Consider the following 22,477-nt stretch of genomic DNA (forward strand, 5'->3'; position numbering starts at 1 on the left):
CCATGGTGCCTGCAAAGATTTGAATTATTTCCTCAACATTTTACACATATTTAAAAAAAGACCTTGCCATTGAACCCCAGGGTGGTGGTGTCGTCCCTGGAGTCCCTCTCTTAAGGCGCTAATGCCTTGGCTATTTGGAATCCAGCAGACATCAGGCCCGGGTAATTCCACTTAGCAGAGGCGCTGGCACCCCTGCACTGCGGCAGGACCTCAGCACTGCGGCAGGACCTCAGCACTGCGGCAAACTGTTGCGGTTGCGCAGCCAAAGCCGGAGGGGAGGTTTGCTGCGCATGCGCATGTGGAACTGGTGCGATTAGTTGGTGTTGCTGCAGTGACTCAAGCGCAGAGTGGAGTGGTCGCCGGAGATGCCTGACGGTCTGTACTGAGGAGCGGCTAGCAGCGCGATGGAGCGGGCCAGGTTAGCTGTGTGGCTCTCTTCCCTTAGAGACAGCCTGGGGAATAGTCGTTTTTGTTTGTTCAGTGTTCCAAGTTTGTAGAATTTAAAGTATTGTTGTATATAGTGGGAATCTGGCTCTAAAGTTCTTTGTTCTGGAGAATTGAATGGTACACTTTTGAAGGTTTGGGGATTGGTTGGACCTCCCTGGACGATACTCTGACCGTGCCGTGTCATATTGCAGCCAGTGTACGCCACTGTATCGTGTCCCATCAGATCCATTCTAGAGTGGCCCTTTGTCCTTGAGATATGAGGCCATGACTGTGGTTGAGGAGGGTATATTGTGATGGCTGTGGTGCGAAAGGCAGGGGAAGGTACGACGGGGTGGGATCAGTGGGGAATCCACAGTACCAAGGAGGGGGTGACAGGGTAGGGCATCGGGTATTGGTGACAGTGGTATCTGGGGGTAGCAGGGTGGCTGACGTGGTGATAAGGAGGGGTCTTCAGGGTGAGGTGTCCACTATGATGTGATCGTGTTGTAGCAATGGTGTCCGCCATGGTGGTGGTGGGAGGGAGTAGAGGGTAGGCTGTTCTTGGTTGTGATGGTAGTGAGGGGGTAGCCACGGTGGCCGTGCTGGTGGTTTGGGGGTCAACAAGGTGGCCACTGTGGCAGTGATAGGGAAGAGATGGCAGGGTGACTAGCAAGGTGATCATGGTGGCCATGGTTTGGGGGGAGGCAGCAAAGTGACCGTCATGGTGGTGGTAGGGAGGGGCGGAGGTGGTAAGGGGCAGTGGGGGTGGCTGCCATGGCGGTGTTTGGGAGGGGGGTGGCAGGGAGGCCACCGTGAGGGTGATACAAAGAGGGTGGCACGGTGAAAGGGGTGACCCACCTTGGATATGGTATGTGTGGGGGCGGCGAGGCAGCCATGATGGTGGTGACGGGAGGGGCGATCAGGTGGTGGTGGGGGCAGTCATGGTGGTGTGTGGGAACCTTGGAAGAGTGGCCGCCATGGTGGTGGTTGAATGAACGCAGTAAAAGGCGGCGAAGGCAGTGGATCTGTAGTCTGGTAGTGGGCTGATGGAAGGGGCAGCGAGTGGTCCACAACCCTTAGTTTGAGGGAAAGGGGAGACCGTTCATTTGTTCTCTAATCTGAGGCAGTCTAAAGAGTTTATATTAGGGCGAACCTATCCATTACTCATCTGAAGGGATAGCTGCACAAATGTTTGTCTTTAGATATTTTACTCCTTCATAATTCCTCGCTTTTGTGGTTTTGGTGTAAGATTAGGGATATGGTGTGCAGAGTTTGCTTTATGAACTTGTGAGAGTCGTACCAGGTTCTGGGATGTAACACTGCAGAGGCGTGTCTTGTTTGCACTGATTTTTCCTGTATTCGGAATAAGGTTTTCAGCGGTCCGCTGCCGCGTCACGACCATTGTGCGGCTCGCCAAAGATGGCTGCCGCTGCAGATGTGCGGATCTGCGCAGGCGTGACAGGGTTGGGGGCAGCCTACCCCTCCCCCCGTGCCGCAGTGGGGGAAGGGTAGTCTATGCAGCTTCTCCCAGGCGGCAATTTCGGCGGCACCTTCAAAGCGCAGTGCTGAGGGGAGGAGGCCGGCAACGTGGGCAAGCTGCCCCCTCCCCAAAGTGCCGCAGTGGGGAAGGGTGCGGGATTTTGGGTGCGCAGGCACAACTGGGAAGACACTGTCTACGCCCGGCAATGGGGCGGGCATCAGGGGAGGGGGTTTGCGCAGCATCCGCTTGGTGGGGCTGGCAGCTACCCCCCCTTCACCTGTCTGCTGTAACGGCTACTCCTGCCCTCTTGTGCTGCAGTGCATGGAGGGAAGGGAGACGTGGATTTGCTGAGCTTGTACCTTGGGCCGCCCCTTGCCCATAAGGCCACATTGGAGTGGAGGGGGCAACGGGGCAAAGGATTTGTACGTTCTATGCCTGCCTAGACTGGCAGCCATGCTGTGCCCCTACTTTTCTGTTGCGCCGCAGAAGGGAGAGATGGGGGCCTGCAGGCAGGGCAAGAAAGGCGAAGTCATCCCATGATCCACATTGCTGTTACTTAAGGCAGCCTCTATCAATGGTGCTGATTTGAAATGTTTTCTGACTTACAGAGGTCCACCTTTTCATTTTTATAGATTCCCTAGGTTGTATTATGAGCGGTCTCTTAATATTCAGAGGGGATTCAGTAACCCTTTAGAAAACCCCTTATTACATTTGATTTCCACTTTACAGATTCGATAATTGCACAACTGCATCACCTTTAAGAGTATCGTATTTCTTAATCTGTGGATGTTCTTTTTGTGATGCGGCCTTTATATACCGTTTCCTTAAATCGGGGATCAGGGCTCCTCCAGGGTGTTTAGGAGCTGAGACCTGTAAGTTTTCTTTGCTGAAGGGGAGCAGAGCAGAGAATCAGAAAAGTAGAATGCTAGACGGCTGTAAGTATATGTTGGATTAGGGAATTCTTGCTCTAGTCAGGTTTTTAAAGTGATGCTTTTGACCCATCATTTTGAAGTTGGACCTACTATGAAAATTTGGTGAGAAAATATAATTAAGAAAGTAACTATTCCAGTGTTCTGTATTCCACCTTTGAAGGGGACCATTTTCAAGGACTTTGTTTTTCTTTGCAGAATGTTGATGGGCTTGCCTTTTTTTTTTTTCTCTCACAAACAATATGGTTGTGCTAAATTGGAATGTAATTAAGGAAAACATAAACCCAGAAGACTTGGAAAGCTTTGTTGTGGAATTTTCTTTTTGAGTAGTTTTAGAAATAGGAGGCTGGAATTCTGTGATACTTACGGTTTGCTCATTTTTTCCTACTTGTATACACATACTGCTTCAAAGAATTATATTTTGCTTTAATTTCTGATCATTTTGGCTATTTGCAAAATGAGTGTGTATTATCCTGATCAGCCATTTTGTAGTTTTTCACGCAGACTCAGGATCTCAATATGGCAGATCCCTTTGGAAAGACCTCTGAGGTTTCAAGGTCTCTGCCCTGCCCACTGAATATTTGGCTTAGTAGTAGGGCTTTTTGAAAATGACTAGGCAGTGTGAACCCTTTCTGTGGTTTAGTGCAAGGAAACAGTCCAGGGATTGTTGTATTGCTATCTAAGGCAAGGTACTGTCTGGTTTGGGTTTATTCAGATTATTTTGTATTATATCGGTTTGCCCAGTGCATCTGTCACATGTCTCATTACTGAAATACTTTCCCCATATGTGGTGATGCTACATCTTCATTCCTGCCCTTTCCTCTGAATGTGCTCAGATTTGTTTTTTAAAAATTCCACATTTAAGATGTCAAGGCCTCAAAGTTACTCTTTTAATTGGAGTTTTGTTGACACACAATACTTCATTAGTTCCAAGTGCACAGCGTAGTGATTCAACAACTCTCTATGTTGTGCAGTGTTCATAAGTGTAGTTACCCTCTGTCACCGTACAGTGCTGTTGAAATACATATCATTGACTATATTCCCTATTGCATTCCCCTGACTTACTCATTCCATATCTGGAAGCTTGTACCTCCCACTCCCCTTCACCTATTTTGCCCCTCCTCCCCATTCTCCCCTCTGGTAACCACCAGTTTCATCTCTGTTCTTTTGGGTGTCTGTTTCTGTTTGTTTTTTTGTTTCTTCTTCTTTTTTTTTTTTGATTCCACATATAAGTGAAATAATAAGGTACTTGAATTTCTCTGACTTATTTCACTTAGCATAATACCCTTTAGGTCCATCCATCTTGTCAAAAATGGCAAAATTTTTTTTTATAGCTGAGTAATATTGTATTTATATACTGCATCTTTATCCATTCATCTATTGACAGACACATGGATAGTTACTTTACTATCTTGGCTATTATACATAATGCTACAGTCAACCCAGGAGTACATGTATGTTTTTGAATTAGTGCTTTTGTTTTCTTTGGGTAAATGATCAGAAGTGGAATTACTGGATCATGTGCTATTTCTATTTTTAATTTTTTGAGGAACCTATGTACTGTTTTCCACAGTGATTGAATCAGTTTACATTTCTACCAAGAGTGCATGAGTTTCTTTTTTCCACATCCTTACAAAGAGTTATTTCTTGTCTTTTTGATACTAGCCATTCTGACTGGTATGAGGTGATATCTCACTGTGGTATTGATTTGCATTTTCCTGATGATTAGTGATGTTGAGCGTCTTCTCATGTATCTGTTGGCCCTCTATATATCTTTGAAAAAAAATGTCTATTCACTTCCTCTGCCCATTTTTAATGGGATTTTTTTTTGTGTGTGTGTGTGTGTGGGCATGTGTGTGTGTTATTTATATACTAACCCCTTATCAGATACATTACATTATCAGATACATTACATTACGTTAACCCCTTATCAGATATATCATTTGCAAATATTTTCTCCCATTCAGTAGGTTGCCTGTTTTTTGTTGATGTTGTCCATTGCTGTGCAAAAGCTTTTTATTTTCATGTAGACCCTATAGTTTAATTGTTTTTGTTTCTCTTGCCAGAGGAGACCTCTATAGGAAAATTTTGCTAAGGCCAACATCTAATAAATTACTGCTTATATTTTCTTTAAGGAGTTTTATGGTTTCAGGTCTCACATTTAGGTCTTTAATCCATTTTGAGTTTAATCTCTTACTTTGACATTGTACTCTGCTACTTAGCTATATTTAGAAAGAATCCTTGAATTAAGCAGGGTATGAATATTGACTCAACATGACAGGGACAATGAGATTTTTTGTCTTTCTTCAGTGTACATTAGGATTTTATTGCTGGTCTCCTTTGCCCCTTCCAGTTGTGTGGCCCAGAGCCAGAAAGCTTAAGAGTTGTTGATGGTTAAGGTTGTCTCTCTCACTAACAAAGGTTGTATAAGGGAGTCATTTCTTTTGCCTTCTAGTTCCTGAATGCTGGCTGGCTTAGAAATTTCTTTTTGATGGTTCCACAGGTTTTGGTTTAGAGGCACTGGTTTTCTCATGATTATGGGAAGATCTGTAGACTGAGATTACCTCACATTTTCTTTTTTTATTTTTCATTCTTGAGATCTTAGTAGTTGAATTTTTATTAGGTTTTTCGGGCAGGATGTAAGGGATATTATATATTTGACAGAATGTTAGGCTATTTGGAAAAACATTGTGTGATCTCATCCTTGTTGCTTCTCATTGTATTTCCAAATTAGTATTATTTTTTTAATGAAAGCAATTTTGGAGCAAAAAAATTAACATTGTGCACATACAACTTTTTCCATGTTTTTTTCATTAACTTTTTAAAGTATGTTCTATGCCCAATGTGGGGCTTGAACTCACAACCCTGAAATCGAGTCACATGCTCCACCGACTGAGCCAACAAACCCCATCTATTTTCCTTTATTATTTACTTATTTGTTTAAGATTTTATTTTTAAGTAATCTCTACACCCAATGTGGGGCTTGAACCCACAACCCTGAGATCAAGAGTTGCATGCTTCACTGAATGAGTCAGCCAGGCACCTCTCTATTTTTCCTTTAAATGCTTATTTTCTGAAAGCTGGTTTCTAGGTTGTGAATGCAGTAGGAAGATTATAAACCCACATGTATGTATATTTAGAACAAACTTCCTATATTGTGAAAACAGTGCTGCTCCTTGATTTTACATGGAGCTTTAAGTTTTTCTTAAAGATTTTGTTTATTTGACAGAGAGAGACACAGTGAGAGAGGGAGCACAAGCAGGGGAAGTGGGAGAGGGAGAAGCAGGCTTCCCACAGAGCAGGGAGCCTGATGCGGGGCTCGATCCCAGGATCCTGGGATCATGACCTGAGCCGAAGGCAGACGCGTAACGACTGAGCCACCTAGGCACCCCATACATGTAGCTTTAAAAATGGATTTAGAAAATTGAATAATTTTGTGTGCTGTTTCATTTCTCCCATGAACTCAGACTTTTTCATACTGAGCAACTGCTATGAAGGGATAAAGGAACTGAAGATTTTTATTTATTTTTTATTTTTTGGTAATGTGGTATTTTCAATTATACTATTCGATTAATCATAATTGATGGTCTATGACATAGAGGTCTATGATAGTTCTTTTTATTATATAATTTTAATATAATATTAACAAATATATTTGTGAAGCCATGTTTCATCGATAAATACTTCATTCCATTTTGGCACTGAATGACATTCCATTGTATTGAATATACCATACTGCACCATATTTGGTTTATCCATTTTTTAGTGGTTGTACTTTGGGTTGTTTCTGCTTTTTGGCTCTTAAGATTAAAGCTGCTAGGAACATTCACACTCAAGTTTATATGATTTTGTTTTTTTTAACTCCCTCTTGTGTTCACTTCGGCAGCACATATATTTTACTTCCTCTAGGAGTTGAATTAGTGTCAAATGCTAAACTATGTGGTTCACATTTTTAGGAAGTGTCAGAGGCTATACCATTTCACATTCCCACTACCAGTTTCTCCACCTCCTCCTCCACTCCAGAGGTGTGAAGTAGTATGTTTGTAGTTTTTATTTGCATTTCCCTAATGACTATACTGATATTAAATATCTTTTTTTGTGCTGATGTAAATTTGTATGTCTGTGGAAAGCAGTCTGTTCCAATCTTTCACCCATTTTTAAGTGGAGTTTTTTCATTTTATTATTGAGTTGTAAGCGTTCTTGAGCTGTGTGAATTGCAAATATTTTCTCCCATTTGGCCAGTTACATTTTCACTTTCTTAATAGTGTCCTTTGAAGCAAATATGTATTTTACTTTTGATGAAATCCAATTTATGGATTCCTTTCTCTGGTACTTCAGGTATCTAGGAAACCATTGCCTAATCAAAGGTCAAGGAGATTAGCAAATTATATACTTTTATGATTTAAAAATCTGTTATGTACATTTGTGATTTTTAAATGATTTCTTTTTTTTTTTAAGATTTTATTTAGTTATTTGACAGAGAGAGCGAGAGAGCACAAGCAGGGAGAGCAGTAGAAGGAGAGGGAGAAGCAGGCTTCCTGCTGAGCAAGGAGCCCAGTGTGAGGCTCGATCCCAGGACCCTGGGATAATGACCTGAGCCGAAGGCAGACGCTTAACCATCTGAGCCACCCAGGCGCCCCTTAAATGATTTCTAATGCTTGATTGAAACACTAAAGTTTTTGAAGCAGTAAAGCAACTTGGGTTTATTGGAAAGCTATTTGATTGGGTTATTTTGCATAATCTAACGAATTTGAAAATAGCAAGGGTTCAAAGAATTAGTTTTGGGGATGCTTCCTTGAATTCTGCCCTGGAGGGAGGGGAGCCTAGGTGGCTCAGTTGGTGAAGTGGCTGCCTTCAGCTCAGGTTGTGATCTCAGGGTCCTGGGATCCAGCCCCATGTTGGGCTCTCTGCTCAGCGGGGAGCCTGCTTCTCCCTCTCCCTCTGTCTACTGCTCTGCCTACTTGTGCTTGCGCTCTGTCAAATAAATAAATAAAATATTTTAAAAAATGAATTCTGCCCTGGAAATATTACATTGCATGATTTTTGTAAACTGCTTTTCTTCTATCCTCTCTGATTAGCATTGTTAAATTGCAGTTATAAGAGTGGTTCCTGTAGTTTCTAACGTGGATGACCCAGGTGGGAGATTACATGCTCAGATCCCTTGAGCAGCCATTTTGTGAGCTGTTCTGCAGATCATAAGATGGTGGTAGCTATGTTGGTTTTATGTATTTATTTTTTGTTTAAGCATCCCTTTTATTTCTTGTTTTACAAATCCTAGGAAAACAACATTTGCACAGGAGGTTGCTTAAGTAGAAATTTTATAGTTTAAACTTTATGCTTTATTCCATTATACTAGAAGATCTGTCCTAATAAAATATTTTCAAACCAGGGACACATGGGTGGCTCAGTTAAGCCTCTGCCTTCAACTCAGGTCATGATCTCAGGGTCCTGGGATCAAGCCCCTTGTCCGACTCCCTTCTCAGAGGGAATCTGCTTCTCCCTCTCCCTCTGCCTACCTCCCTCCCCTGCCCCCCCCCCCCCCGCAGCTCCTGCTCACTCTCTCAAATAAATTAAAAATATCTTTAAAAATATTTCAAACCAGTTTTGGAATCTAACCAAACCATCTATTTTTTGAGGGTATGTAGGTATGGGTAGTAGGTTAGTGCATATAAGTATATCTCTGTAAATGTATAGCTTTATGTCTGCATAATATAAAAATAAGTGGAAATATTTTCTTTTTGCTTAATTCTCTGATATATCCCACCCCCCCAGTTTTCTGATGTTAGGGGGCTTTTTCTTTTTTTTAAGATTTTATTTATTTATTTGGCAGAGAGAGAGAGAGAACAAGCACGGGGAGCAGCAGAGGGAGAAGCAGGTTCCCCACTGAACATGGAGCCTGATGTGGGGCCCAATCCCATGACCTGAGCCGAAGGCAGACACCCAACCAACTGAGCCATCCAGGCACCCCCAGGGGGCTTCTTTTTTCTTTCTTTCTTTTTTTTTTTTTTTTTTTTACAAATTTATTTGTTTGAGAGGGAGGGAGAGAAAAAGAGAGGGTGTTTATGAGTGGGGGGAGGGGTGGAGGGAGAGAAACTCAAGCCGACTGCCTGCTGAGCACAGAGCCCAACATGGGGCTCCATCTCACCAACCTGAGATCATGACCTGAGCCGAAACGAAGAGTCACATGCTCAGCTGACTGAGACACCCAAGTGACCCTGATGTTAGGAGTTTCAAAAGGGAGAAAGTGGTTTTAGGATAGATCCTGACTATTGGAGGATATTTTTATTAAAATTTTGCCACGTTTCTTTTCTACCATTTTTATTGAGATACAATTGACTTACATTACTATTGTACCTTGTTTTAATTATATTATAAGCACTTTAAAAACTCCATTATATTAATATAGTTCTAAATACAGCCTTCAGGGGCGCCTTGGTGGCTCAGTCAGTTAAGCCAAGGCTTCAGCTCGGGTCATGGTCCTGGAGTCCAGGGATCAAATCCCACATCAGGCTCCGTGCCCAGTGAGGAGTCTGCTTCTCCCTCTGCCCTTCACCCTGCTTATGCTCTCTCACTTTCTCTCTCTCTCGCAAATAAATAAATAAAATATTTAAAAATAAATACAGCCTTTAAATAAGTGGTTATTTTAAAGTTGATGAAGTCTTACAAAATAAATTTCTCTTTCTGCTTCAGGGACCGCTTACACCTGAGACGGACTACGGAACAGCACGTACCAGAGGTGGAAGTCCAAGTCAAACGTAGAAGGACAGCCTCACTGAGCAACCAAGAGTGAGTATAGTCTGGGTTGAGAATCAATTTAGTTTAGAATTCTTGTTCAAAGTTGAATAGAGTATCATGCAATGAGGGGTACTGAAATGAATTTAATTAATGAAAGAAACCTATGCTTATAATATAGAAGATAATGCAAAACACTTGAATCAACCTTAATCAGGTAGTACTAACTTATGTTAAATTTTAGTAAAATGCATTTTTTCCCAAATGTGTAGGTGAGTTTTATCAATAAAATTCTATATCCCTCAAATTTGATATTTATATAATCTCTGTTTTATGTTACTAAATCACTTCTATGTTTGCAAAATTTTTTATTCATTGACTGAATGCTAATTTATATATTCACACATATGCTGCATTATTCAGATTTTTATTTTTGGTTAATACATTTATCCAATTAAAAACTTGAAATGTGGGGCACCTGGGTGGCTCAGTCGGTTAAGCGACTGCCTTCTGCTCTGGTCATGATCCCAGAGTCCTGGGATCTAGCTCCGCATCGGGCTCCCTGCTCAGCGGGGAGCCTGCTTCTCCCTCTCCCTCTGCTGCTTCTGCTCTCTCAATCATGCTCTCTCTCTCAAATAAATACATAAATAAAATCTTAAAAAAAACCTTGAAATGTATACATTTGTTCCTCTCTTTACATAGGATATCTACACAGAGGTACACTTTTATTTTTTTTAATTTTTATTTTTATTTTTTATTTTTTATTTATTTATTTATTTTTTTATTTTTAATATTTTTTTTAATTTTTAAAAAGATTTAATTATTCCTTTTAGGGAGAGAGAGAGTGTGAGATCAAGCTGGGGGAGGGGCAGAGGGGGAGAGAGAGAGAGAATCTGCAGCAGATTCCCCACCAAGCATGGAGCCTGCCTGATGCAGGGCTCTATCCCAGGACCCCAGATCCTGATCGAAGCCAAAATCAAGAGTCAGACACCTAACCAACTGAGCCACCCAGGCACCCCCATGCACTTTTAAATTTAGGTTTCCAGAAGGGTGATTTTAATACAAAATATACCAACATTTTTAATTACATGATACATACATAGTATTTATTAGATCTTGCATTTTGTTATTATCACAAATCATGACAGAATCAGTGGGTAGCATTTTTTTCCCTTTCCCAAATCTGTTCTATTTGGTTATTTTCCAAAATTACAAATATTAAAAATACATGATTATTGTCTCTTTATAAAACACTTAACTTTGAGATAGAAAGTATCTACTTCGACTTACCATTGCCCTTCCCTTCCTAGAGATAATCCACAGGTATGTAGATGTCTATATTTTCAGACCTTTTCCTGTTCATTCATGTGTATGCACATGTGGAAGCGGGGAGAGGGAGAGGCATACTTGCGATCTCCTTTTGTAAATTTTTATTTTTTTAAAAGATTTTTATTTATTTGACAGAAAGAGACACAGCGAGAGAGGGAACACAAGCAGGGGGAGTGGCAGAGGGAGAAGCAGGCTTCCCGCGGGGCTCGCAGAGCAAGGAGCCCAATGCAGGGCTTGATCCCAGGACCCTCCCAGGACCTGGGGATCAAGGCTTAAAACTGAGCTACCCAGGCGCCCCTACTTGTGATCTCTTTACATATGCGAGATTTATTGTTGTGCAACAGTATGTCTTGGGGATCTTTCTATTTCAATGCATATAAATACCTCATTTATTTTATTTATTTATGTTTTAAATATTTTTATTTATTTATTTGACAGAGAGAAAGACAGCGAGAGAGGGAGCACAAGCAGGGGTAGTGGGAGAGGGAGAAGCAGGCTTCCCATTGAGCAGGGAGCCCGATGCGGGGCTCGAACCCAGGACCCTGGGATCATGACCTGAGCCGAAGGCAGATGCTTAACGACTGAGCCACCCAGGCACCCCACCTCATTTATTTTACAGATTGTAGAATATGGGTGGTTTAATAACAGTTTCATTTATCAGTAGCTTACTGATTTGCATTTCTTTGCTATTATCAACAAAGATAAGGGCAGTCAATTTGAAAGTTAATATTCTTTATTAGTATTAATTATTTACATTTTATTTCAGTTCCTCAAATATAAAGCTTTTTTAAAAAAACTGTTATAGTGGAGCCTGGGTGGCTCTGTCGGTTAAGCGTCTGCCTTTGGCTCAGGTCATGATCTCAGGGTCCTGGGATCCAGCCCTGCATCTGGCTCTCTACTCAGCAGGGAGCCTGCTTCCCCTCTCTCTCTGCCTGCCTCTTTGCCTACTTGTGATCTCTCTTTGTCAAATAAATAAAGTCTTAAAAAAAAAAAAAAGACGTTATAAAGGGGTAGAATTTTGTCTTTTGTTTTTTGTTATTTGCTCATTTTACGTGGTAAAGTTGCAATATATTCAGTTGCACATTTTAAATTACTGGTGAAGCCAACAATTTCCCCATTTCCCTGTTTATTTATTCTTCTGAGCTCACTATTTTATTACATTTTTATTTTGGGAATTTAAAAGAAGTATTTTGTGAATGGATATTCTGTGTAATTTGTTCTTTTTTAAAAAAGATTTATGTATTTGAGAGAGGGAGAGAGCACCAGCCATGTGCAAGTGAGGGGGGGAGAGGGGAGGAGCAAGAGAGAATCTCAAGCAGACTCCGTGCTGAGCATGGCACCCTAGCAGAGCTCAACCCCACAACCCTGAGATCATGACCTGAGCCAAAATCAAGAGTTTGGCCACTTAACTGAGCCACCCAGTTGCCCCTATAATTTGTCCTTATAAAGGAGATATATAATAATGCAGCATATGTGTGAATACATAAATTAGCATTCGGTCAATGAATAAAAAATTTTGCAAACGTAGAAGTGATTTAGTAACATAAAACAGAAATTATATAAATATCAAATTTGAGGGATGTAGAATTTTATTGATAAAACTCACCTACACATTTGGGAAAAAATGCATTTTACTAAAATTTAACATAAGTTAGTACTACCTGATTAAGGTTGATTCAAGTGTTTTGCATTATCTTCTATATTATAAGCATAGGTTTCTTTCATTAATTAAATTCATTTCAGTACCCCTCATTGCATGATAAACTTTTTGCCATATTAATTTTCTCTTGTATGGTAATGTCTTTTGTAACTTAAAAGCGTTTAAAAGTGGCATTTTTACCCAGAATCTCTGGAAGTATCTTGAGTTTGTTTAGAGATTGTGATTGAGGTATGGGGGATTCTCTTGAGGGGAGGATCTTTTGTTAGTGGGTAATGGTTCTGTCATAGTTAAATTTTGTTAGAGCTTTTATCTTATGCAGGACCAGTGTGAACCAGCATAACAGGTAATCTCATTTTCTTTAAGACCTCTTTAGGTGTCATTTTCTTGTCCAAAGCCATGGAAACATTTTGTTGCTTTCAAAGAAAAAATAAGTTCATTTCCTGACCTCTGCTGTTTATATTACGTATAAATACTACAGGGTGCTAAATGGGCAGGGGAGTTTTGAGTTAGGGAAATAGTGTAATTTCCCCAGTCATTTATCTCCATTTTGAGAGTAAGTGGATTATAAAATGGGTAAGCAGTATTGATACTCGCTAAGCCTTGCATACTGATACATATGCTCAGAATTCTCTCAGGATTGGGATAGTTAACAGTTAGTCTGTTTATTTTGATGATAATCCATCAATATCCCACATTTTCCCAAACCATAAGTGCTAAAAGTCAGTATTCCTGAGAAATTGTGTGGTACTGGTTCTAATGCTAATAAAGATTTGCTATTCATGTTCCATCCAAGATACAAAACAAAATTGAATAAAAACCAAAACAATGCAGACGAAACCTCTCACAGACCAACAGTAATTGTTAATAGAAGCTCACTGGTTTTTATTCTTGGAATTGATGGTTATACCATCTTCCGATAGATCTATCAAGTAAATCAGTTTTTGATCTTTGGGGCTGGTGAATGTCTTTCCTGTTTCTTGATGCATTGTAAATTTGAGAGAATTTGGAGATTGGGGCTGGAGAGTCTTCTGGAGAATCTATTTTATGCACCCTTTTATATGTCTTTCTAAATTATATTCTGCATTTTATGAACTGAATATTACATGTACTGCATTTTATTTTCTCCAGTTTTAGTTTAGTATGCAGCTGGGTTTCAGGTTAAACCCCAGAGGAACACTCCAGTAGGAGTTTAAGAGGGCCAAGGAATATATTTTTGTTTTCTCTGAAACACTTTTAGAACCATATTAGGTTAGACTCTTAGTTGCCATTTGGTAATAAAGGATTGGAACTAAGAATACCTAAATAAAAATGGGACAATTTAAAAAGCATGAGCAATGTAATGAAGACTCTTAATGGAGTTAGTGCAGTTTTGACATGTTAAGGGTACAGTCCCTCCTAAGATTACCCTCAAAACAGATAGCAACTGCAAGCCCCAGAGTTTCTAGGCCACCTGCACTTCTCAGCATCTGGATAGAGATTCAAGGTTTCCACTATTTCCTCAGGTTCCATAATTTTCACAGCACTCAAGAAAAGCACTACACTTACTATTAAGTTTACTATAGGGGATACAGGTCAGGATAAGCCAAATGTAGAGACTCATAGGACAAGATCCATAACTTCATGTCCTTAGGTTGTAATACTCTCAGCTCATCAATGTATGTATATCGCCAAACAGGAAACTCACCAGAACTTTGGGTGCTTTCTAGAGTTTTTTTTTTTTTTTTTTAATATTTCATTTATTTATTTGAGAGAGAGAGAGAGCATGAGCAGGGGGGAGGGAGAGGCAGAGGGAGAAGCAGACTCCCTGCTGAGCCGGGAGCCCAGCATGGGGTTAGATCCCAGGACCCCAGGATCATGACTTGAGCTGAAGGCAGACGCTCAACCAACTGAGCCACCCAAGCACCCTGCCTTCTAGAGTTTTTATTAGAGTTTCATTATTTAAACATGATTGAATCATTGACCATGTGGTTGACCACGGGCCCCACACTCTAATCACATAGTTGGTCTTTGTGGCTTGGCCAGCCCCTGTCCTGAATAATCTTATTAGTGTTAACTCAGGTATGATCCAAGAGGCCACCAAGAATAACGAAGATACTTCTATCACTTGGTAAATTTGAGAATTTAGAGGTTACCTTCCATGAGCCATGAAGAAATTCCAACCTAATTCTTTTTATTTAACAGAATCTTAAAAATGCCATTTAAAAACTGTAGAAAAATAGTGGAATATCTTTTTTTCAGGCCCATTTCCAAATCTGCTATTGAGTAGTTTCATAAATAGACACACACACATATATATGCACATGTATGTGTGTATATATATGCACATGTATGTGCGTATATATATGCACACATAACACACTTAACAAGGGCTGAATTGCTGGTGATTTTTTTTTTCTTAATGCTTGTCTTGTTAGCCAGTAAGATTTCCTACATCATAATTTACAGAATCAGATTCACAGCCAGATTACTGATCCATACGGATATACTGAGGACTTTTGTCTGGAATTCCCTTCCAACTAATAGGTAGTCAGTTTATATAGTTTGAGAGCCTAAAATTCTGGGCTCTGGTAGATCCTTGTTTCAGGTGGTTACTCCTTGGAGTATTTAGTATGGATAACAGCCTTAATATCTTGCTGGAAATGGCCTTAGCAAATGCCTCCCTCTTCTTGCTAAGGGTTAAAGAATTGTTTCCAGATAGGATTGGAAAGTGAGTAATGCGTATGGTTCTGATGGTTTTTCCACAGGGCTTTTTAAAACAAAAGAATTTTTTTTTTTATTTTAAAGTTTCTTGGGTAGTATCCCTAAAGTAGTAAGTATCCTTTTGTTCCTTGCACATTCTGTGTACAGAGACTCCTATTTCTTCTTCCAGTCTCTTCACAAAAGTAATGGGAAGCTCTGACCCTAATTGAGTCTCTCCTTAAATGTAAGGGTCTACACATTTTCTTTCATATTGTTACCCATATAGGAAAATCTCTTCTCATTTATATTCATTTTTACATATTGTGCTCTTGTCATAGGTGTCAGCTGTACCCAAGGCGATCTCAGCAGCAGCAAATACCTGTGGTGGATTTCCAGGCGGAACTGAGACAGGCATTCTTAGCTGAGACACCAAGAGGTGGTTAAAGCGGTATTGGAACATCCAGGTAGCTGATTTCCAAGTGAAAAAACAGGTTAGAACTGATTGAGTCATGGTTAGGAATAAATAAATAGTGTGTTTGGAGGTCACTTAATTACTTGGGATATGTTAAAATACATTTTTTTTCTTAAAAATTTCATAATTGAATTTAAATAAAAAAATTCATATAATCACATTGCAGAAAGATTAAAGAAGTAAAAGCAAGCAATAGGACCTTGGTCTTCTTAACCCGACACTTAGTTTCCCAGTCATTTTAGTGCATGCTTTTTAGGTAGTTTATTTGTATCTAATTTCTATTGGTTTTCCAATTAATATTATATAAACATACTGCATTATAAATGGATGCTGAATATCCTGCTAGTGAATGTTTTGTAATTACCTTTTGTGAGAAACTTCATCTTTTTCCTGGTAGTTTCAATAAAGCTTCAGTGAACTGCCAAGCATAACATATTAGATAGGATCATTTACTCAGATATGAAGATGTGAAAATAAACTGAATCAGAAATATTAGCTTAGGTACATTTTCTAAATTATATTTCAAAGTATTAGTCTCCATTACCCTGAATAAATAATGGGAAAAAAATGGAATGCCAGTTACGATACACTTTTACCTGCATTGGTTGTTTTAATTACATATCATTTGTGCCTACTGAATTATAAATACACATCACATTCATAACCAAATAAGCTAAATAATTTTCCATGCATATTTACTAATTATTGCTTTTTTTGTTTTGTCTTTTTTCACTTTTTTGTTTTCAACAACGTATTTGAATCAGCTGACAATGTATCAATGTATTTGATTCAGCTGACAATGTAATAAAAATATTATCCATGATTTTTTCAATGTGATGTAGATTTATTTACAGTCTGTCTTTTAATGTTTTATGTGACCTTTTTTAAATTTTAATATTTGAATGCCTGTAATGCAAAGGGTTTAATACACTTTTTAGAAAGTAGGAGACAGGAGCCTATTGATGAGTTTTGTTCTAGATTTTCTTTATTTCTGTTTTGGTGTATTACCTCTCAACGCACATTAATTAGGCCTGTTTATAGCCACTATTTTGAGTTTTAAATTAAAAGATACAAAACAGATTTTCTGAGAATTCTCCCCTTCTGCATCCTTTATTCAGCATTCTCCAGTAATTACCTGGAGCTGATTGCAGGGCAGTGGCATTGATTTCAGACAGTGGAATCTGATCATTGTCCCCAGCTGTTCCCCAGAGTAAGGCCATTTTTAAATGATTAAGTGAGAAAAGCAGATTTTTTTTTTAACCAGGAGTTTTTTGGCTCTTCAGTGTAGCTCATATACTCTTGTAAGTTCCTAAGTATAATTATTTATTTATTTACCTGGGGCTTATGATCAAGACTCACATGCTCTACCAGCTGAGCCAGCCAAGCACCCATATAATATTTAAGTCATACATTATGATCTTCATATAGGATCATCTGGTTTTCTGATACTATTTTTTATTTTAGTTTCAAGTGCTAGTTAAACAGCACTTTTTACTAGGATTGTTTTAGAGCAGGGGTTAGTAAAGTATCTGACCCACTCACTTTTCCTAAAGAAAATTTTATTGGCACACAGCCATGTCCTTTCGTTTGTGTATGGTCTATTGCTGTATTTGTCACTACAGCAGCAGATTGGTGTAGTTGTGACAGATTGAATGGCAGGTAAAGCTTGAAATATATCTTCTTCTTTAAAAGAAAGTTCTCTGGCATCTTTCTTAGAGAATCACATTTGAAGATGAAAACACCAAGTTGGGACAGTGGGGGACTGGTGATACTATAGAAGGTGGTGAAGAGAAAGGGGTTATAAAGGAAGTTACATGAAAGTGAACATTATAGGGTAGGGAACCAGATAAATTTCTGGGATAAGGTCAAGTTTAAGAATCATGTTAAAGAATAAATGTAGATGGGTAGTTTTTAAAGACATTTTAACAATTGGTATGTTTCCTTTTTTACAATAAAAATCTAAAGCTTCCAAGTGATAGACAAGAAAAATGGGGAGTTAAACCAAAGATTTTAAAACCCATGTTTCAGCCACAGCGTAAGGTTGAATTTTCTTTCATTTTCCCCATTTGCTTTTTTTAAGTTGGAATCATGCTTTTAAATGAATTTATTTTGTATTTATTTCACTTAAATGTATATCACTAATGTTTCCTCATTTTATTATAGTCATCATAATGATAATTATTCTAATGAATAAATGATAGTTTATTCATGATTTACTTTTCCTTGTACTTGTTTTTTTCTAGTTTGCTATGCTTTTATAAATATTCTATATTTAAAAGATATATTTGGTATCTTAAATTTATTAGGATAAGGATCCAATTGTGGACTGTAGGGTATACACATTAGTATGACTCTTAAATGTTTTGTTACATTGCTTTCTGACAGCATCATAAGCATTGTTTGCCATCAAGAATAATTACTGCTAGTGCTAGTTTCTCAGTACCATCTTTGTGTGTCTTTTTCTTTGATAAATAAACAGTTCCAAAAATGGAAAATTGTTTTTTGTGTGTGTGTGTGTATGGTTTTAATTGGCATTGCTTTGTGGATGAATACTTTTTTCCATTTATTGTGTTTTCTCCTTTTACTTGTTAAACTTTTTTGCACATTTTCTGTGAAGGGTGTGATATTTTACCAGATTTGAGTGAGCACTAATGCATTACCATTATTATATGATTTCTCATTTGTTGTATGTATCTTGGACAAGTTTGACCATCTTATCTTTTCACTTAAATTTTTATAAAGTTTAATCATTTGAAAGTCCAGACTTTCCAAAAGTTTAAGAACTTCTTTTGTGAGGCATCTCAGGATGTTTGAGTCAGGGGGCCATTTATTTGCTTATGCTTTTTGATGTAAGGAGATTTATCATAACTGCTAATTCATCAGTGCAATGTGATGTTGTGCTCTTACGCTCTTCTTCATGAAGCATGTTGATGTCATTTGCTATGGAGATAAATTTGATCAATCTCCAAAGTGAAACATCCTTTCGCTTATAAGGGTTCATGATTATGGTGTACTAAATTTAGGAATAAGAGATAACTTTCTAAATCTTAGGTCCTATTCGTTAAGGAGAGTCTTTCCTTAACCACTTCAGTCAACCCCTATTCTGAGTTGTGAGTAAAATGTATATCTCTTATTTATATAGAATATTTTATATTATATTACACGTCTGTGTTCCCAGTTCTTTAGGTCTCCAGTTCTTTAGGTTATGACTCACATCTGCAGGTACATTTTTATACTTGATAACTGGTTAACAACATCTAGTAGATGTGGAAGGGGTTTATAAACTCAGCAGGTTAGGTGATGGACAGAAACAGGACTGCAACTGGCCTTTCCTTTTTACTCTTCCACTATACAAAGGAAATGTTTGGATTTGTTGGTTTCTTTAAGTTAAACTATGAATTAAGCCTGATAGTTATGTGTTCACTGAAATGCCAGTTGGGACAGAACATTTAAACTGAAGCTGATAGGGAAATTTGTACTCGAATCTTTTTGGCATCTGAAGGTAAAATTTTGTTTCTGAATTTTAAATTTTTATTGGAAAGGTGACTGACTACAAATTCACTGTAAATGCACATTTGATGCTGGGTTCTATTACATCCTTACATAAGAAACTTTTCAGTGATTACATTTTTTTTCCCTTAAATGAACTCTTGAAATCTAGCCCTACTGTTTTTTTCTTTTGTTCTAATAATCATGGTCTTGCGGTGCAGTGTCTGGTAGTACGTCTCCATTGTTGATGGTAGAGGGTGTGTACTCCAGTAATAGTGTCTTGTTGAATGGTTAGCATTCTTTGTTTTTGTTTTTATTTTTTTTCACTAATGGCGATATAAAAAGTAATGTTATAAACTTTGTACATTATGTGAAGGTCTTGACATTTTACATTTTAAAAACCGCTTTTTTGATTTATAGTTTATATACCATAAAATGCACCTAATTTTTTCATAAATATACTGACTTTTGCAACCATTGTCAGGTGCTTTTAGGATGCTGCATTACCAAAGTAAGATCCTTCATGCTCATTTACATACATTCCCTGTTTCCACTCCCAACTTCAGGTTACCATTTAATTTACTTTCTGTTTCTATGTGTATTTTTTCTATTTCTGTAGATAATTTACTTTCTGTTAACAATGGATTGCTGAAGACTTTATATCTTAATAGATACAATATTATAAAAATTGCTAAAATGGCTAATTGAATTCAAATAAAAAAAAAACTACATTTATTTGGGGAGGGTTGGGTACATTAGTCTGCTGATTTGAATAGATCTTTTGAGATCTTTACATGTCAGTTTTATGCAAAACATTAATTCATGTACAAATATTGGATGCTACAAAAGGGGGGTTATCCCTGATGTCATTGTGTCTTTAAAGACGTAAATTAGGTAGATGGGAGAAGAAACAAGTGTATAGATATTGTAGTCAGTTAAGATAAATGCTGGATGGGCTCCTGGGTGGCTCAGTCTGTTGAGCATCTGACTTTGGTTCAGCCCCACATCAGGCTCCCTGCTCAGTGGGGAGTCTGATTCTCCCTTTGCCCCACTCCCATCCCCCTGCTTGTGCGATCTCTCTCTCTCAAATAAATAATTTTTTTTTTTAAAAAGATAAATGTTAGAGAAATATGGACAGGGTTGAGGATATAGGTAGATTGTCTTTCAGAAAAAAGGCACAAATGGTGCATGGCAATTTGCATTTGGAGAAAAAAGGTTAAGAGATATTCTGAGTAATGATGAATTTATTTTTTTAGACAATCTGATACTCCAAATTCTCATAAAATGCATTTAACAGCCATCAGATTTTTATAATTATGGGGCAACATCTACATCTTACACCCTTAACTGAATTATTTCTTTCATACTATTCTGTTTCCTTCTTATCTAGTGTCCTGTAGTTCCACACGGAAAACTGTATCCTCAAAACATTCTTTTACAGTATTGTTTTGATGTTACAGTTCACACCCACAATTTAAATGATTTTATTTTCACATTCTGAAATAAATAATTCATAATTTACTTAACCAGTGTACATTGCTGTTTGAAAAGCGTCTCTGTTGAAAACAGCAATTTTAATGTCTGTATTGTTAAAAGTAAAATTATATCAGATTTTGTTTATGATATGGGGCTACATTTATGCATAAAGCCAAATTCCCATTCAAGTCTAATTTGTGTGTTTACTTTTCAAATAAGTATAATTAGTAGCTTGAGACCCTTTTCCAGTTTTGACTATATTTGGTTTCCAGACTCAAGAACATTTTCATTAGTATATTGGGAAAAATAACACTGTTGTAATAATGCATGTTTTTTTTGATTGCTAAGAAAGTTGCCCATATATCCATATAAACAAGTATCAGTTGTATCCTATTTTAATGTAGGAAGTCATAAGCAGGTACATGATAATGCATTTGGTTCTTGGTAAAGAAAGATAATCTAGCATTATTTTGAAATGCTTTTGGCAGGGTTGAGGAGTCGGGGGAGATTGAGATTGAAAACATTTAGGTGGTTTAACTAGGAAGCAAAAGTTTTAACCTACCTCAGGACAGTAATTCAGATGACTAAACATAAGGATATCAAAATGTTGAAATTGCGATGAAACGGTGTTGACTTGGGACCAGAGAATGAAGCACTACCTAAAATAAGAATGGAAAGAAAAAAGATCAGTTTTTGGAATGGGAAATAAAAGCAATTTTTGAAACATTTAAAAATTTCTGCATAAAGCAAAAATTTAATAAACTTTGTCAATTTTAAGTGCATAAAATGGGGGAATTAAGGTGAGGGAATAGTGAAATTTGGTGTTCACTTGGTGGGTATAAGAACATGGGAAGTCTTTTGAACATGTCTGTTAAAATGATTTTCATAAAAAATTGTCTGCCTGTTTTTAAACATGGTAGATTGCAGTGCAGCTAGATCATGCTTTCCTCTGCAGGCTCCATCTACTGTTTGAAGCTTCTGCCCCAAGCTTGCATTGTTTATAGGAGAACCTGCGTCATACCTTTATCTGTAGCCTTCCCTTAGGTCTTAAGGATCCTGAAACCTTACTGTGGACATTGGATTTGGTGGAACAGCAACCATGGTAAGATGTATATTAAGACAGAAGGGTGAAAAGCTACTGGAAGGGCCTAATATAATGGTTTACCAGAGTGTGGGGTGTCTTTGGGTTCTTAATGTTAGAAATAAGGAATCAGTCTTTAGAGATGGTATCTCATTGTATGATGTATCAACTGAAGGAGAGCTATGTCTGTTGTTCTATTGTAGTGATTAAATGGTTGAAAATATCTTAAGAGGGATCTTATATGTGAGAAAATACAGAAGGGAATTTTCATTTTGATTTATAATAGTAAGGGACAATCTAGTAGATGGAAGACTCAGGTTATAATACACATAAAGTCTACATTAAAAATGGAGGGGTTTAGCAATTCACGGCATGAGAAGTATACAATAATAAACAGTCTGTAGAGATAAAATACACTAATCGGTTTTGTGGTTCTGTTAAAGTTTAAATAACTTACAGCATGTATTCCCAACAGGAAAGATACCTCAAAGCAGCAAAAATTGATTTGGAGAAGTGGAAGGAATATTAGATTTTACAATAGCTTGTGGTCTTCCTGAGGACTATAGTATATAAATAGAGATACAGATTTATCAACATATTAAACTTCCAGTGGAGTGGGTGATTTAGGATAAAAATATTTTTAAAAGGTGACTTAGTAGGATAAATGAAACTGAAGAAAGTTTGAGAAACACCGATCCAAGTTCTGAATGGGAGGGGATGTGGG

At 38.1% G+C, this 22,477-nt stretch overlaps 2 protein-coding genes across 5 annotated transcripts in view; both read left to right on the forward strand.

Moving 5' to 3' along the window:
- The first annotated feature begins 258 nt into the window (after positions 1-258).
- Positions 259-21,764, forward strand: SNURF (SNRPN upstream open reading frame). Of its 4 annotated transcripts, none has more exons than XM_078078994.1 (4): positions 259-418; positions 9,526-9,621; positions 15,574-15,726; positions 21,628-21,764. In XM_078078994.1, the coding sequence occupies exons 1-3, from the start codon at positions 405-407 to the stop codon at positions 15,677-15,679; spliced, it is 216 nt and encodes a 71-aa protein (XP_077935120.1). In that variant the 5' UTR covers positions 259-404; the 3' UTR covers positions 15,680-15,726; positions 21,628-21,764. The 4 variants fall into 4 exon arrangements, with proteins under 4 accessions (XP_077935120.1, XP_077935121.1, XP_035967706.1 ...); XM_078078995.1 differs by having other exon boundaries at positions 15,574-15,699; XM_036111813.2 differs by lacking the exon at positions 21,628-21,764 and adding an exon at positions 16,472-16,530.
- Positions 21,635-22,477, forward strand: part of SNRPN (small nuclear ribonucleoprotein polypeptide N) — a 32,120-nt gene continuing 31,277 nt past the window's right edge. Inside the window, exon 1 of the mRNA XM_036111812.2 lies at positions 21,635-21,774. Coding sequence (XP_035967705.1) covers positions 21,772-21,774 — 3 coding nt within the window. The 5' untranslated portion in view covers positions 21,635-21,771. The remainder of the gene's footprint in view (positions 21,775-22,477) is intronic.

This window comes from Halichoerus grypus, chromosome 8 (assembly GCF_964656455.1).
Source record: "Halichoerus grypus chromosome 8, mHalGry1.hap1.1, whole genome shotgun sequence".
In the NCBI taxonomy this organism is placed as follows: Eukaryota; Metazoa; Chordata; class Mammalia; order Carnivora; family Phocidae; genus Halichoerus; species Halichoerus grypus.

Excerpts from the sequence above, each read along its gene's own strand:
- SNURF (XM_078078994.1), top strand. Across the intron at positions 9,622-15,573 it reads GCCTCACTGAGCAACCAAGA|GTGTCAGCTGTACCCAAGGC; the intron begins GTGAGTATAGTC and ends CTCTTGTCATAG.